The sequence below is a fragment of the Artibeus jamaicensis genome, unplaced genomic scaffold (genome assembly GCF_021234435.1).
Source record: "Artibeus jamaicensis isolate MK-2021 breed Jamaican fruit bat unplaced genomic scaffold, CSHL_Jam_final scaffold_474, whole genome shotgun sequence".
In the NCBI taxonomy this organism is placed as follows: Eukaryota; Metazoa; Chordata; class Mammalia; order Chiroptera; family Phyllostomidae; genus Artibeus; species Artibeus jamaicensis.
Genome location: NW_026522046.1, coordinates 6875721 through 6890064, shown reverse-complemented (window position 1 = coordinate 6890064; position 14344 = coordinate 6875721). Strand labels below are relative to the sequence as shown.

The 14344-nt window shown below is 43.0% G+C and overlaps 1 protein-coding gene across 1 annotated transcript in view; it reads right to left on the bottom strand.

The window, feature by feature from the left end:
• KLHL6 (kelch like family member 6) overlaps nucleotides 1–13571 on the bottom strand; it is a 52204-nt gene extending 38633 nt beyond the window's left edge. Inside the window, exon 1 of the mRNA XM_037154864.2 lies at nucleotides 13054–13571. Coding sequence (XP_037010759.1) covers nucleotides 13054–13346 — 293 coding nt within the window. The 5' untranslated portion in view covers nucleotides 13347–13571. The remainder of the gene's footprint in view (nucleotides 1–13053) is intronic.
• Nucleotides 13572–14344: the final 773 nt, after the last annotated feature.

Below are 14344 nucleotides of genomic sequence, written 5' to 3'. Positions count from 1 at the left end.
TTGTTCTAGTAGGAGCACTCAGATTTTCCTTTGGGAGCTATCCCTCCTCCAATATCAGTCTGGGAAATTTGGATGGAGCCAGTCCCACTTCTTAGACCATGGATGAGTGCAGTCCAAGTCATATATAATGGCTACCAAGCCAAAGTGACTGGTTCATGGATGGGCACAGGAACAAGGTGGTCCAAGCAAAACCAAATTTAGAACTTTCTCTGGAATTGTGGGGAAAGAGAAGCTCTCTTCCCACTGTGATTGCTGAGCTGGGAGGAAAAAGTTTGAAGCTGCTAGAGATCTTCCTGCCTCCATGTGTGAGGACCCTCCCTGGGAGAGAAATTAATACAGAGGAAAGTAGGGCCAAGAGATGGAGAGACAAACTGAGTCCTGATGACATTATTGAAGCAGAAAAATCCAGTTAGGCCTGAACCAATACTCTTGGACTTTTAAATTATGTGAGCAAATGATTTTTCTATGTTCGAACAAGTCTGACCTGAGTATCTGCCATTTGCAATGCAGAAACCTGCCTGACACACCTGACAAGAGAAACCCTGAATAACAGATAGGCCCAACTGCCAAAGAAGATGGTCTAAAAAATGACAGGAAAAGAAATGTTAAAATACTCTCAACATCAGCATACAAAGCCCTTCACTGTCTGGTGTGTCCCTTTCCCTTCCCATGAGTAGCTACACCCAACAACGAGCAGTTTCCAATCTGTGCCTCTGTTTACATCAACACCTTTGGGCTCTAGATAGATCTTTCTATATACACGCTCTTGGGCCTATTTTAATGCATATTCTCTATTAGAGTATTAAGCATCTGAAGGGCAAGAGTTGTATTTTGTTTTTTCTCTTAATTCTGATTTACTGGCCCACAGTAGACACTTCATGTTTATTGGGTGGATGGATGGATGGATGAATGGATGGATAGAATGGGATGGATAGGAAACAATACATGCAATGGAGTCCTGTACTTTAAGTAGGTCAAGTGGATTTGCTTATTTTACCCCATCCTCTCCAATCACACATTTCTCCTCTAATTACCATGAGAATAAATGATGCCAAGCTCCAAGACTGAGTAACCTGAAGTGAAATGATATGTGGAGAACTATATGACCTAATGATTCTCAGAAACAGAACCCCAGGCCCTGAATGTTTATTCTAAGCCCTTGGGCCTGAGATTTTACACTATGAAACATGGAGTTGTTTTTTACCTTAATTTGCTTTTGCACATCATCCACCTTCTTGCTGGAGGTGAAACCGGACTTCCCCTAACAAAACACCATTTCCCTTACAACCCTATTCAGTGATGCCTGGTCTGATTCTCATTTCCCACTGGACAGGGAGTAAGGTCAGCATTGTACTTACTGTCTATTGCCACATCCTGGTCAGCCTGTTGCCCTGGAAGCTCCTTATTACCCTCTTTTTCCAATCATTTTTTACCCCAGCCTTCTAGGATCCCATGCTGGCTTTCCTATGACCTCCCTGTCATTATCCAGAAGTCAAGGATCAGCCTGTGCTTAGAGATTTTTATGAGCATTCTCTGATCCTGACTACTTAGAAACATGCGAAGTAGCACTGACCCCAATCTTCACCTCCAAGTGTTCAAATGTTGAGGCTTCCCAGTCATAAAAGTTATTCCTATTGTGATACATGTGTTCCAGACATATCCCTCTGCCAGCTGCCACAGGGGAATCAGGGCTGCCAGGCCTATTTTTTCATCCAGAGAGAAAGGGGAAGAAGACAGGAGATCCTCCAACCAGGGATGGAGAAGAGTTTTAAAGCCAGAGGTGAAACAGCAACCATCACAGATTGACCTACACTCAGGACTGCCCAGGCCAGGGCCAGAGTTGAAGCTGAAATTCAGACCCTGCTATACTCTCCATGCCTTGCACCATAATGTGGACCATGACAGTCCCCAGAGAAAGGGGTCTCTATTTCTAATTGGTCTTCCCAGATAGAACTTTTAACAGTTTTAACAGAGATCTCAGCTCACTTTCCTACTTAAAAACTCTTCCATGTCTTCCCACTGCCTATAAGATAAATTCAAACTCCTCATATTGGCCCAACAAATTCTTTCCTGATCTGACCCTGCCCATCTCTTGGCTTTAAGGATATGTGTGGACATACCCTTTACCTGCCATACCCACCTGCCAACCCAGCTACTCTCCTGAGCTTTAAGGATACTGCCAGTGGAGAATTCCAAGATGACTGAAGAGGAGGTGGAAGCTACACTCACCTGCTCCCTGTGCCAAACTGAATTTACAATTAAACTATAGAGCAATCAACCTAAATAACCAACTGAATGCTAGCTGAGCCAAAACATTATAACCAAGGATATACAGAAGAAGTCATATGGAGACTGATAAGAAGAGCAGAGACACAGAGGGGGTTGGTCCCCATACCCACGTGTAGAGGCTGAGAAGGCGGAGGGATATCTCAACTGAAAACTCCCTCCCTGTAGGAACATGGGGTCTAAACCCCATATGGGGATCCCCAACCCAGATCAACAGAGAAGTAAAGAGAAGCTTGCATAGCATTTGGTGGTGAAAATCAGTGGGGATTCAGTCCACTTAGGAGAGGAGGGAATCTGCCAGATTCCCAGATGCTACCTTCCCAGGGATAAGCACTCTTATTGTTACAGCATCAACCTTGGGAGTGCACTGCCGAGTCCCCCAACTACTGGCAACACCAGTCTGCTATGCTTGGGTCCTAGAGAGGGGCTTGGTCTCTGTGCCAAGAAGTGACCTTTGGAGTGCTTTCTTCCTGGAGAGGCTCTTGGTGGAGACTCAGCCAGTGATTGAACTGTGTAGTTTTGGAAAGGGAAGCAATCTGCCCCATCTAGAGTGCACAACCTGTTGAATCACTTGGCCAGCCTGTGTGACCCCCAAGAGGGGACCCTCTAACTTCACCTTCCTGACCCTGGTCACCCTGCCCTACTGTGCTTGTGACCTGTGGAAGAGTCTGTAGTCTTTCCCAGCCTGGGCACATGCAACAGTCATTCTTTGGAAGGTTTTGGAGGAATACCAGACAACCTCAGAGGGAGGTGGAGTAGCTGACAGGTGGAGGCAGACCTCAAAGAGCCTTGGTTTTTTTATAGATCTGCCCCCAGCTTTAAGCTGGAGGAAACCAACCCTTGTACATAGATTGGCCCCTCCCATGCACACCCAGACCCAGTAGACACAGCCACAAATAGTAAACAGTATGGTAGCTCCAGACAGGTAGCCCAAGGCCAGTTATATGCGACATCTGATACCAGCTTGTACCTGAACCTCACTCAAGTGGACTCAGAACCAACAAAACCTGTGGTGGGCTTCAGACCACACCAGAGCTTGATGCAATTAGCCACACAAGTGACACACTCACAGGGGGATTCTGGAAGACACTAGACTCTTTTGAGAACAAGTCTGCCTTTGTGGGCAACCCCTGCACAGTGACTCAGACCTGGTGACTAAGGACAGCCAGCGAGAAGGGTTAATTTCACCAACAAAATTGCCAACAACATTCAAGACTCATCTACAACAGAAGAGTATACATAACCCACAAGAAACATTCCTGGAGCACTAAACTAAGCTCAGTTGATCTGGTAGATTGTGCCACTGAACCCAACAAAACACCTACATCATAAAGCCATCATAGCAAGTTTGGAAGTCATAACAAACCTACCAAATACACAAAGGCAAAATGGGGACACTAAGAAATATGCCCCAAATGAAATAACAAGAGAAATCCCCAGAAAAAAAAAGAATTAAATGAAGTGGAAGCAACCAAGACACCAGATGCAAAGTTTAAAACAATGGTTATAAGGATGCTCAAAGACTGTAAGGAAAGTATGGATGATCTCAGTGAAAACTTAAACAAAGAAATGGTAATAATTAAAAAAGAAATAGAAACTATTTAAAAAGTCAGGAATGAAGAATACAATACCTGCAATGAAGATTACACTAGAAGAAATCAATAGCAGATTAGGTGAAACAGAGAACTGAATCAGCAATTGGAAGACAAGATAACAGTAAGAACCCAAGAAGAGGATCAAACAGAAAAGAAAATACTAAAAAGTGAGAAAAGTCTAAGGACCTCTGGAGCAACATCAAGCATAACAACATTCATATTATAGGGGTACCAGAAGAAAAAAAAGACTGAGCAAGGGATAAAGAACCTATTTGAAGAAATAATGGCTGAGAATTTTCTTAACCTATTGAAGGAAAGTCACACGTTCAGGAAGCACAGAAAGTACCAATCAAAATGAAACCAAGGAGAACCACACTAACACACATCATGATTAAAATGGCAAAAGTTAAAGACAAAAGAAGAATCTTAAAGGCAGCAAGAGAAAAATAATTAGTCACCCATAAGGGAGCTCCTATAAGGCTGTCAGCTGATTTCTCAAGCTGTATTTTAGATATATAAAGATTTTGCTTGGGGTGATGGGCACATGATGCAATGTATAGATGATGTTTTACTGAGTTGTGCACTGGAAATCTGTGTGGTTTTTTAAAATATATTTTATTGATTATGCTATTATAGTCATCCCATTTCCCCCCCTTGCACACCCTCCACCCTGCACACCCTCTCCCACTCACATTCCCCCCCTTTAGTTCATGTCCACGTGTCACAAGTACTTTAGCTTCTACATTTCCCATACTATTCTTGCCCTCACTCTGTCTATTTTCTACCTACCATTTATGCTATTTATTCTCTGTCCCTTTTTCCCTTCTCTCATCCTCCCACTCCCCTGTTGCTAACCCTCCATGTGATCTCCATTTCTGTGGTTCTGTTCCTGTTCTAGTTGTTTGCTTAGTTTGTTTTTGTTTTTGTTTTAGGTGTGGCTGTTAATAATTGTGAGTTTGCCGTAATTTTACTATACACGTTTTTAATCTTCTTTTTCTTAGGTAAGTCCCTTTAACATTTCATAAAATAAGGGCTTGGTGATGATGAACTCCTTGAATTTGACCTTATCTGAGAAGCACTTTATCTGCCCTTCCATTCTAAATGAAAGCTTAGCTGGGTAGAGCAGTCTTGGTTGTAGGTCCTTGCCTTTCATGAGTTGGAATACTTCTTTCCAGCCCCTTCTTTCCTGCAAAGTCTCTTTTGAGAAATAAGCTGACAGTCTGTTGGGAACTCCTTTGTAGGTGACTGTCTCCTTACCTCTTGCTGCTTCTAGAATTCTCTCTTTCATTTTAATCTTGGCTAATGTAAGTATGATGTGCCTTGGTGTGTTGCTCCTTGGGTCCAACTTATTTAGGATTCTCTGAGCTTCCTGGACTTCCTGGAAGTCTATTGTCTTTGCCAGCTTGGGGAAGTTCTCCTTTATTATTTGTTCAGATAAGTTTTCCACTTGTTGCTGTTCCTCTTCCCCTTCTGGTACCCCTATAATTTTGATGTTGGAATGTTTAAAGATGTCCTGGAAGTTGCTAAGCCTCTCCTCATTTTTTAAAATTCTTGTTTCTTCCTTCTTTTCTGTTTGGTTGTTTCTTTCTTCCTTCTGATCCAGTCCATTGATTTGAGTCCCAGTTTTCTTCCCATCACTATTGCTTCTCTGTGCATTTTGCTTCATTTCACTTAGTGTAGCCTTAAATTTTTTCATCTAGTTTGCAACCAAATTCAACCAATTCTGTGAGCATCCGGATCACCAGTGCTTTGAACTGTGCATCTGATAGGTTGGCTATCTCTTGGTTGCTTAGTTGTATTTGCTGTGGAGCTTTGATCTATTCTTCTGTTGGAGCCATTTTTTTGTATTGTCCTGCTTGTTACATATGTAGGTGGAGCCTTAGGTATTCACCAGGGTGGGGCAGCCCAGTCACTGGGTCGTGACACTATATGTGGGGGCAGGGTCCAAGAGGGAACAATGGCACTTGCTCCACTCTCCATGAGATCTCAGTCCCCTCTGCAGCTTCCCCCAAGCAAACTGGGCCCTTCTGGTGCTGGTTCCCGGGTGGGTGGGCTTGTGTATGTTCTAGGGCCCTGTGGGTATCTCCAACGAATTCTCCTGTGAGACTAGGAGTCTCTCCCAGCACCTCGACCCGCACAGGTGTTTTCAATTAATGTTTTGAGGCTTTATTTCCTGGCGCTGAGACCCGGGTTACATGGTCTATCTCAGTTTTGCCTGGTTTATCTGCACTCGAATGTGGAACTGCCCAGTCAGCCAGCTGCCTTGTGCACAGTTCTCTCTTCACAATCACCACCTCACTGAATCTCCCCATTGCCAACCTGCACCCAGGGTCTGCCAGCCACCCCCTGCTCACCTAGGGTCTGGCCACCACTGTATTGCGCACCCAGGGAACTTTGCATGCCCAGTAACACCGCTTTTTGGGTCTTGATCCCTCTCCGCTTGGCCGCCTGACTCTGCCCCGCCTACCGATCTGGATGAATGAGTCTATCTTTCAACTCCTTAGTTGTCTGACTTCCATACGGTTCAATTTTCTGTCAGTTCTGGTTGTTGTTTTGTTTCTAAATTGTTGTCCTTATTTTGGTTGTGCAAAGAGGAGCAGTTTGTCTACCTACACCTCCATCTTGGCCGGAAGTCGAAACCTGTCTAGTTTTGTGAAATAATGTCACCACAACAAATTCAATTTTAAAAAATCATACTGCCAGTCACCTAGAGCTTTGCTGTATTTCCTCATCTCCATTCTTTTTAGTCCTGTTTATGTATGCATGTGTGTTATATCCATTAACCCCACCTTCCAAGAATTATTCATTGAACATCTGCCCCTCCCCTATTCCCTCAACATCAAAATGTCCTTGACATCAGATCCCTTGTAAGCCTGAGCTAACTCTACAATAACAGACCATGATGTCTTGAATGCCAGTAAGCTCTTACTTGTTCCTCAACCTGAATCATTATATGTAAACCTGCTGGTAGTTAATTTTTATAGCTCATCAGAAAGAGTTATGATGCAACTTTTGGTTGAATTCTGTTTTAAAATCATAGCAGTATCAATACTTACATAATTATTGTGGCATTTTAAGGCTTTAGCCTTCCACAAAAATTAATACAATAAAAAAAATTCCTAACCTTAGCTGGCATAGAACACATAGGTTGCCTAAAAAATATTCTTTTATAGCAAGGAAGACTAATCTGTATAGAGAAATTGCCTCTCCAAAAGAACTTAAGATGATTTATGCTAAAGCAGCAGAGGTATGATAAATTACAAAACAACAACAAAAAATAAGAAGATAAGAAATATGTGATTAAAATAGGAGGAGAATATAACAATGAAACCTAGGCTGAGAAAAGCCAATGCAATGAGCTTTCTACCAGCAAAAACAGAAGTACAATAAGTTGGCTAATAAAAGAAAATACACCATGAATTGCTATTCCTCTTTAATGAAGATGAATTTTTCCTTTTGTCTAGCGCCTTCCCCTTCTGAGAAATGCTCTGGTTCAAGTGGTGTAAACATATACGCCCTCACATCTTTGGCCAAAGGTGGACTCCAAAACTCAGCCTGGCTGATTATTGTGCTCCTCCTCCCTGACACAGTGATTGGTCTGAGATTGGATAATTGAGTGGAGCTGGGCCAGTCAGAGCTTTTCCTGAGCCTTTCAAACTGAAGCTAGCCTTTCAGTCTCTCTCTGAAACCAAAGTCTCAGAGCTGCCAACAGGCAAACTCCCAAATATGTGGCAGCTCCAAGTCCTACCTGGCAGAGAAGCTGAGTGAAGGTGGTAAGAAAGCCCCCTGACTACATTCAAAGCCCTGGTTCCTCTTCTCTCTGAGCTTTGCTGCATCCTGACCCTTCCTATGATTCGGTTATTTGGCCAAATACCTTCCTCTTTTGCCTAGGCTGATTTGACCTGAGTTCCTATCCCTTACAACAAAAGAACACTGACTAATGCAGAACATTGAGCAATGTGACGGATGGTGAGTTTAAGGCTTTTTTACCAAAAGCACAGATGTTCTGCATAGGGCCGCCTCTTCCCATGGAGTATTTGATATTTTCTACATGAGAATCTAGTTCTGTAAAGGCATTTTCATGCAGGAACAGTCACATATCCATGCACTTTCATGCAGAGATAAAGCTCAGAACTTGATATGTTAATGATGAAAGTCGTTCTCTGTTGTGTTTTAGTTGAGAGCTGCATGGAATGATATTCAAAACAGGAGAATAGATTTTCTGGTCTTAATAGAAAGAAGATTCACATGCCCTAGACATCAAGAATGGAGATGACAGAGATGACATTTTATTGAAAATTTAAAGAATCTGACTGCACCTCTATCCTGGGGCAGTAACCCCCAACAAGAACTTTTTTTTAGGATTGGAAGGCAGATAAGGGATTATAGATCAATAGTACTTAAGTACTAACCACCATATTGGTTCAGGCAGTAGGAAAATATTAAAAGTACAAAATGCAGAGCCCAATGCTGGAAGTACAATTAATAGTTCACTAGAGTTACCAACTGTAGCAGTAGAAATCCTCAATAGTTATGCCATTATCTTGGTTTTAATCCAGACCAGATGGCCTTTAATTCATTCTTGTTCTCCTTTGCACTCATTCTATCACCTACGCTTGCCGGCTCCTTTTTAGATATCTTACACATTATGGGAAAAAAAAAGAAAAGGATTACAACATCTAAACACAGCTTAAAAGTAGCCTCTCTCCCACATTCCTGCCATCCAGTAATTGGTTAATATATAATAATGATTAATAGATTGTGCCCACACTGCCCTTTCCATTCTTGGCCTTATATTTGATTTCTGTAAAAAATAGTCAAAAGTCCTCATTATAGTCTCAGGGAACCAGACCCAGAGACTGAGGTGCTGAGGAACAAGGCAGGGGCCATGCCCAGGCAGGGATTTCAGCACCAGCAACTACAAGGAGTTCGCTGTTGACTCAGACTCAGCCTGGGAGCTTTAACATGTGTGTAGAGGGGGCCAGTCATCAGTGAGATTGAGAGAAGCCTGATGAGCCCTCCCTTTATCACCTCCAATCCTGGGAATCACAACACCGTTGCTCTCACAGGTCAACATCCTGTATGGAGTGTGCCAGGTTCTTCAGTGAGTTGCCCCTCCATCAAATGGAGAGAACCACTGGTCTAAGTGAAGGTCCTTTGGGAGGTGGGTTCAGTATGCAGGGTGAACAAACCCTTCCCATGACTTTGATATGGGGACCTGTCCAAAGGCATGACACAAGTGACCGCTTTATTAGTAGTCTTATAAATTTTTTTAAAACCATTAATATGAATGGTAAATCTATGCTTTCCTCAATGCCATGAAAATATTTGAACTCTGACATTGTGTGGTTTAACATTTAAATGTAGGTTATGAGCTACTTTCGAAGCTTTATTCACCCTTACCCTTTTCTCAGTCTCAAATCTTCATATTTTCCCAACTTCCTCATCCCACTTAAAACTTTTAAATAGGCCCTCAAAGGGAACTGCAATGTCTGAGTTACGAAAATAGCCCCTGTTTACAGCCACCCTGCTTTCACATGTAGGTAGACAAGAACTGGGCAGCAGGTCCAGAGAACATGTGTAGGATGTTAGAAGTGATAGAAGTGAGGAAGATTCGGTGGGGGAATGGAACTGGTGGATTTTCCGATGCATTGGACCATGTGGAAAACTATTATGGAGAGGCTGTGAGTAAAATATGTTCCCAAATCAAGTGGAAAAAGTGAATTATTAATTTCAGGAAAGGCAAAGGGTTTACAAGAAAGGAAATATAATCATATCACACAATTGGGCTCAACAGGAAATAATGTTTTCATAGATATAATGTAAACTCTTAATATAAATTTATCAAAAATGTAATAACATTATATTAAGAAGTTATAGAGAAGAAAGTATATCATAAGAAAGTTATATAGAGTGCTAAGTCCTTAACAGACATACTAGAAATTCATGTGTCTAACACTGAGAAATCAAGAAAGAGAAATATAAGCATATTTTGTGGAAATACAAATATAACAGAAGAAACACATAAATGTTGAAAATGGTAGACTCTGGTGAGCAAGGCTAATGGGTAGAGGAGGTAAAGATAAATTTTTGTTTTTCATCATAAGCCTTTAAATACTATTTGACTCTGATACCATTCTCATGTATTACTTTGATAAAAAATATATTTAAATTTTTAAAAATACACATGAAAATTTGAAAGACCACTAACAGGTAGCTCATAGGAAAAGAACTGAAGACCTTATTTAAAATAAGAGAAATGCAAATTAAACTAATTTGAGATACTCCTTCTCATGGATCAAATTGGGAAAAATCCGAGTCTGAGGCCATCCTCTTTTGGCAAGGCTGTGGGAAGGACAAAATGATCGAACTCCTATCAAGGAGAATCAGGCAATATCTGTTAAAACTGTGGTGCATTTCTCTTTGACTCAGCAAACCCGGTTCTAGAAATGCACACCAGGCACTCTCGCATGCCTAGGAAATGACATGTGTATAAGGTTATTCATTACAACACTTTGTAAAAGCAAAGGATTAAAAAGAATCCAAATGGCTGTCAATAGGCAATTGGTTAAATAAAGTATGGTTCAATCACTTAGTGGAAAATGTTTATGTTCTCAATGAACAAAGATTGAAAAGAAACCTACGTGATTGCACCAGCAGCCTCCAGGCCCTCCAAACTCAGAGCTTCTGTGTGGAAGCCTCTCAGACAGAGCAGACTCCCTGCCCCGCCGCAGTCTGAGCATAAAGGGAACTTGGCTCTCCGCCCCTTTCAAAATCTTAGAAACAAAGCAAGACAGGCGGTGGGTGAGGCAATGTCAGAGTTAATGTCAGTCCTAGGTTCAAATGCTTCTTTTAAAATTTTTTTAAATTAATTTATAGCGAGAAGAAGGGAGGGAGGAGGAGAAAGAGAGAGAGAGAAACATAGATTTGTTGTCCCACTGCTTCATGCACTCATTAGTTGATTCTTGCACGTGCCCTGACCAGGGGTAGAATCTGCAGCCTTGGCGTATCAGGTCGCCAACCAACTCGGCAAGGGCTCAGATCCCTCTTGGCCTCTTTGTTAACTGACACACTTGGACTTAGGTTTCTCATCCTTAAATGGTGACAAAATTCCCTGCCTCCTAGAGTGTATGTGACACTGCAGACATAGGGCCTGGCCCACAGCAAGTGCTCAACAGGAGAGGTTATTATTAACAGCACTACCAGAGAAAGGAATCCTGTCCCCAGGATTAATGTGCTCACGAGAGGAGGATGATCGTCTTGGAAATGCCAAGATAAGAATCAAAAGTCACTGGACAAAAGAGTAGGAATTTCCCTTCCTGACCAGGCAGTTTTGGAAGAGATTGTTCAGCCACAGGCAGAAACGCGCACCATGTGGGTGCCCCAGCTTTTCACTGCAGCTGCCTCCTCGAGGACTGGCAGCGACTCCCCCTCCCTAAGTCCTCTACAGCAGCAGGACTGGAGGGATGGAGCCCACACACCTCACTGTCTGGGACAAGACACCTGAGGACCAGAGAAACTGGTGATGTGCTCCAGAGCACACAGCCAGCAGTCCGGTTCCACGGCCTGTAAGAGCCACTAAGGACATTGCTTAGCAGGCATACATTTTATGGCAGCAGTTTTCCAGGGATTCAAAACAGAAAGAGTAAGTCTAAAAGTGGGTACTCAGGACATTGAGCCAAGCTGACTTTCATTCACTTCTGAATGGGCTTGTGATCAGTATGAAAGCATATGGTCCATATTGGTGGAGTAAGTAACATGTGTATCACATCAGCCCACCTTTATGGCTGTGCCTATGCTTTCCCTTTTATATATAACACTTCCTGTGGATTGAAGCCCCAAGTGTAGTGGCAGTTTGTGCTGCCATAAAAACAAGCATTTCTGGAATGTGCCCAGCCCCTGCTCCAGCAGCGACTACAAATGTAATATTGGGTTTCCATTTCCTCATCCGTAAATGGGAATATCAGCCACCTTCGTCAGGCTGTTGCAAAAATAAAATCAGTTAACGATGCCTGGCACTTAGCAAGCACCACTTCCTGCAAACCCAGATCTCCCCTTGCCTTTCCTGCATGTGGGACCCTACCAGTTCCACAATGCCTCCCGCCCTGCTCTTTGAATTCCAAAGAAAAGTTTTCCCCTATGCCCAGAAAAAGAGAGAAAGAGACAAGAAAAAAATAAAGAATATTTCCATGATATTGACAAAGTTAAATAGTTTTTAGTTTCCTCAGCCAGAATCAAGAGTTAAGTAGAATTTCATTGATAAAAGTTGAGAAAGGTATTTCTTCTTCAAATTTTCCCAAAACCTTCTCCATCCACATTTCCCTTGGGGACTGGTTCCCACCATGTCTGCATCAATCTGGAGCACTCTGGAGCCCGCTGTACTCACTGGGTTCCCGATCCCCGCACGTTCCTACCCCAGGCATGGCTCTTGGTTAACGCTCAATAAATGGTTCTCAGCTGCACAAAGCAGAATGAGGGGACGAATTTCAGCAGAGATACGGTGAGCATCTACTACATGCTAGGCTGTGTGCAAGACCTTTTTCACCTCTCACATTTAATTATCACAACAACCCCGAGAGATAGTCATCATTATTCCCATCCCACAGCAGACAAAACAGAAACACAAAGCATGGAGCGACGTACAGAAAGCCCCGGGGTCAGGAATGGGCAGAGGGGGACGGAACCCAGGCCTCTGAGTCTGCTGTAACTAGGAGCCTCCAGCTTCTCAAACATATTTCCCTTTTCTCCCATCCCCTCGGCACAAAAAGAAACCCCCAATTTTCAGCAAGTCATTTGATAACTTCAAAAGAGGAGCCACATCCTTTTTTCAACCTCTATTGGTGAACAAAGACAACATGTTCATGTTTCCAACACACTAGTCAGACCAAAGGGGGAAAAATCCCCATGACTTTAGATTTTCCATCCTTTGGAACAAGGACATTTCAAATAGAAGATTTTCATAATGTACAAACATTGCTTTTAAAATAACACTCATCTGTCTTGATATAGCTTAAATCCTAAAATCTAAGGTTGAATCACTTCCTTTCCCGCACCTTGAATAAAGATACAAACCATAAATTTGACAGTCCACTGGTTAGATTGGGCTCTCCCATCAATACAGAGATTCCTGACAACTTGCACCCAATTTGACTCCGGTCTTAGGTGTGCTGACCTGAAATAGTTGCTGGCCGCAGCAAGCACCACGCGGTGGCAGGAGAATTCCTGAATGTCCACACACAAGATGACATCTGTCAGAGCATTTTCCACACGGAGGGTCTCCAGGCCATTCTGCAGAATTAAGGACAGTCCCGTGTCGTCGAATTTTACCTTGTCCCCATTTAAGATTTCTACCAGGTCTCCCCTTTTCTGGGAGGGTTCTTCTGTGGGAGGTGCCAGAGGCCCTTCCACACTCTTCTCTACCACGTCTCCCATAGTCCAGGCACCCCTCTGTCCTGCCATTAACATCCAGACTGAAGGAGCGCCCAAATTTCAGGCAGGTCACATTGCAGAAGCCGAGCGGATTTCCTGTGCAGGGCGCTCCACTTATCACCAGCTGTCACACACACATAACAGGAAGTCTCGCACTTTCTCATCCTGTTACTACAAACGCTAATAACTTCTATTCTTCTTTCTGCAAATATTCACAAGGGTAGAAATTACTTAGAAAGGGTGTGCAGGAAGGGGCTCCAGGAGAGAAGGAGTGGCTTCTCAGAGTCTGCTATTAGTGTTATGCAGTTATTTTGGTCCACTTCCCCCCTCATATCCGTGAGCAGGAAGCCTCTGGCTCTGGTTATTACATTTGTACTCCTGGTGCTTCTATAGCTGAAACTGTCAGCGATGGAATGGGCAGGGGACGTTCTATTGCACAATCCCCCTGCCTTCTGCCAAGAGTCTGAGCCCCCCCAGAGTCCCTTGGGAACCTTGGAACATACTTATCCTGACATTCTAGGTCCTGTCAGCACTTCACACTTTCAGTCTTTGTCTCCCTCCCTGTTCAGGGGAAAACAATGGCCTGGCAAATATTAATGTTCCCCACTCCCTTTTCCAAAATGTTTATTGTTTCAGATATGCCTCTAGAGGCAGAGAAGTGGTCTCCAGAAACTATCCCCTGGGTCTTCTCCTTTACGGGGCCAATGAGGATCAATCTTTAGGTCACCGTAGCAAGGTCTCAAATGGCCTGACCTCACCCAGCATCTATCAGTCATGCATTAGTGGTGGATCATGAAGTATTTCCATTAGCTTTGCAGGTCTCTGCTAAATAGCAATAACTATCTTTTATTATTAAATGTCCACTAGATCCTAGGACAATTTTAGAAGTTGATGTATTTTCATCTTTGTAACAACCCACTGGGGGTCAATGGGACTTTCCTCATTTTGCAGCTTAAGGAAACTGAAGCTCTGATCAAGGGAGTGGCAGCACCTAGTTCCCTTTGGCTCCAAATCCACTCTTTCTTCCACCACCG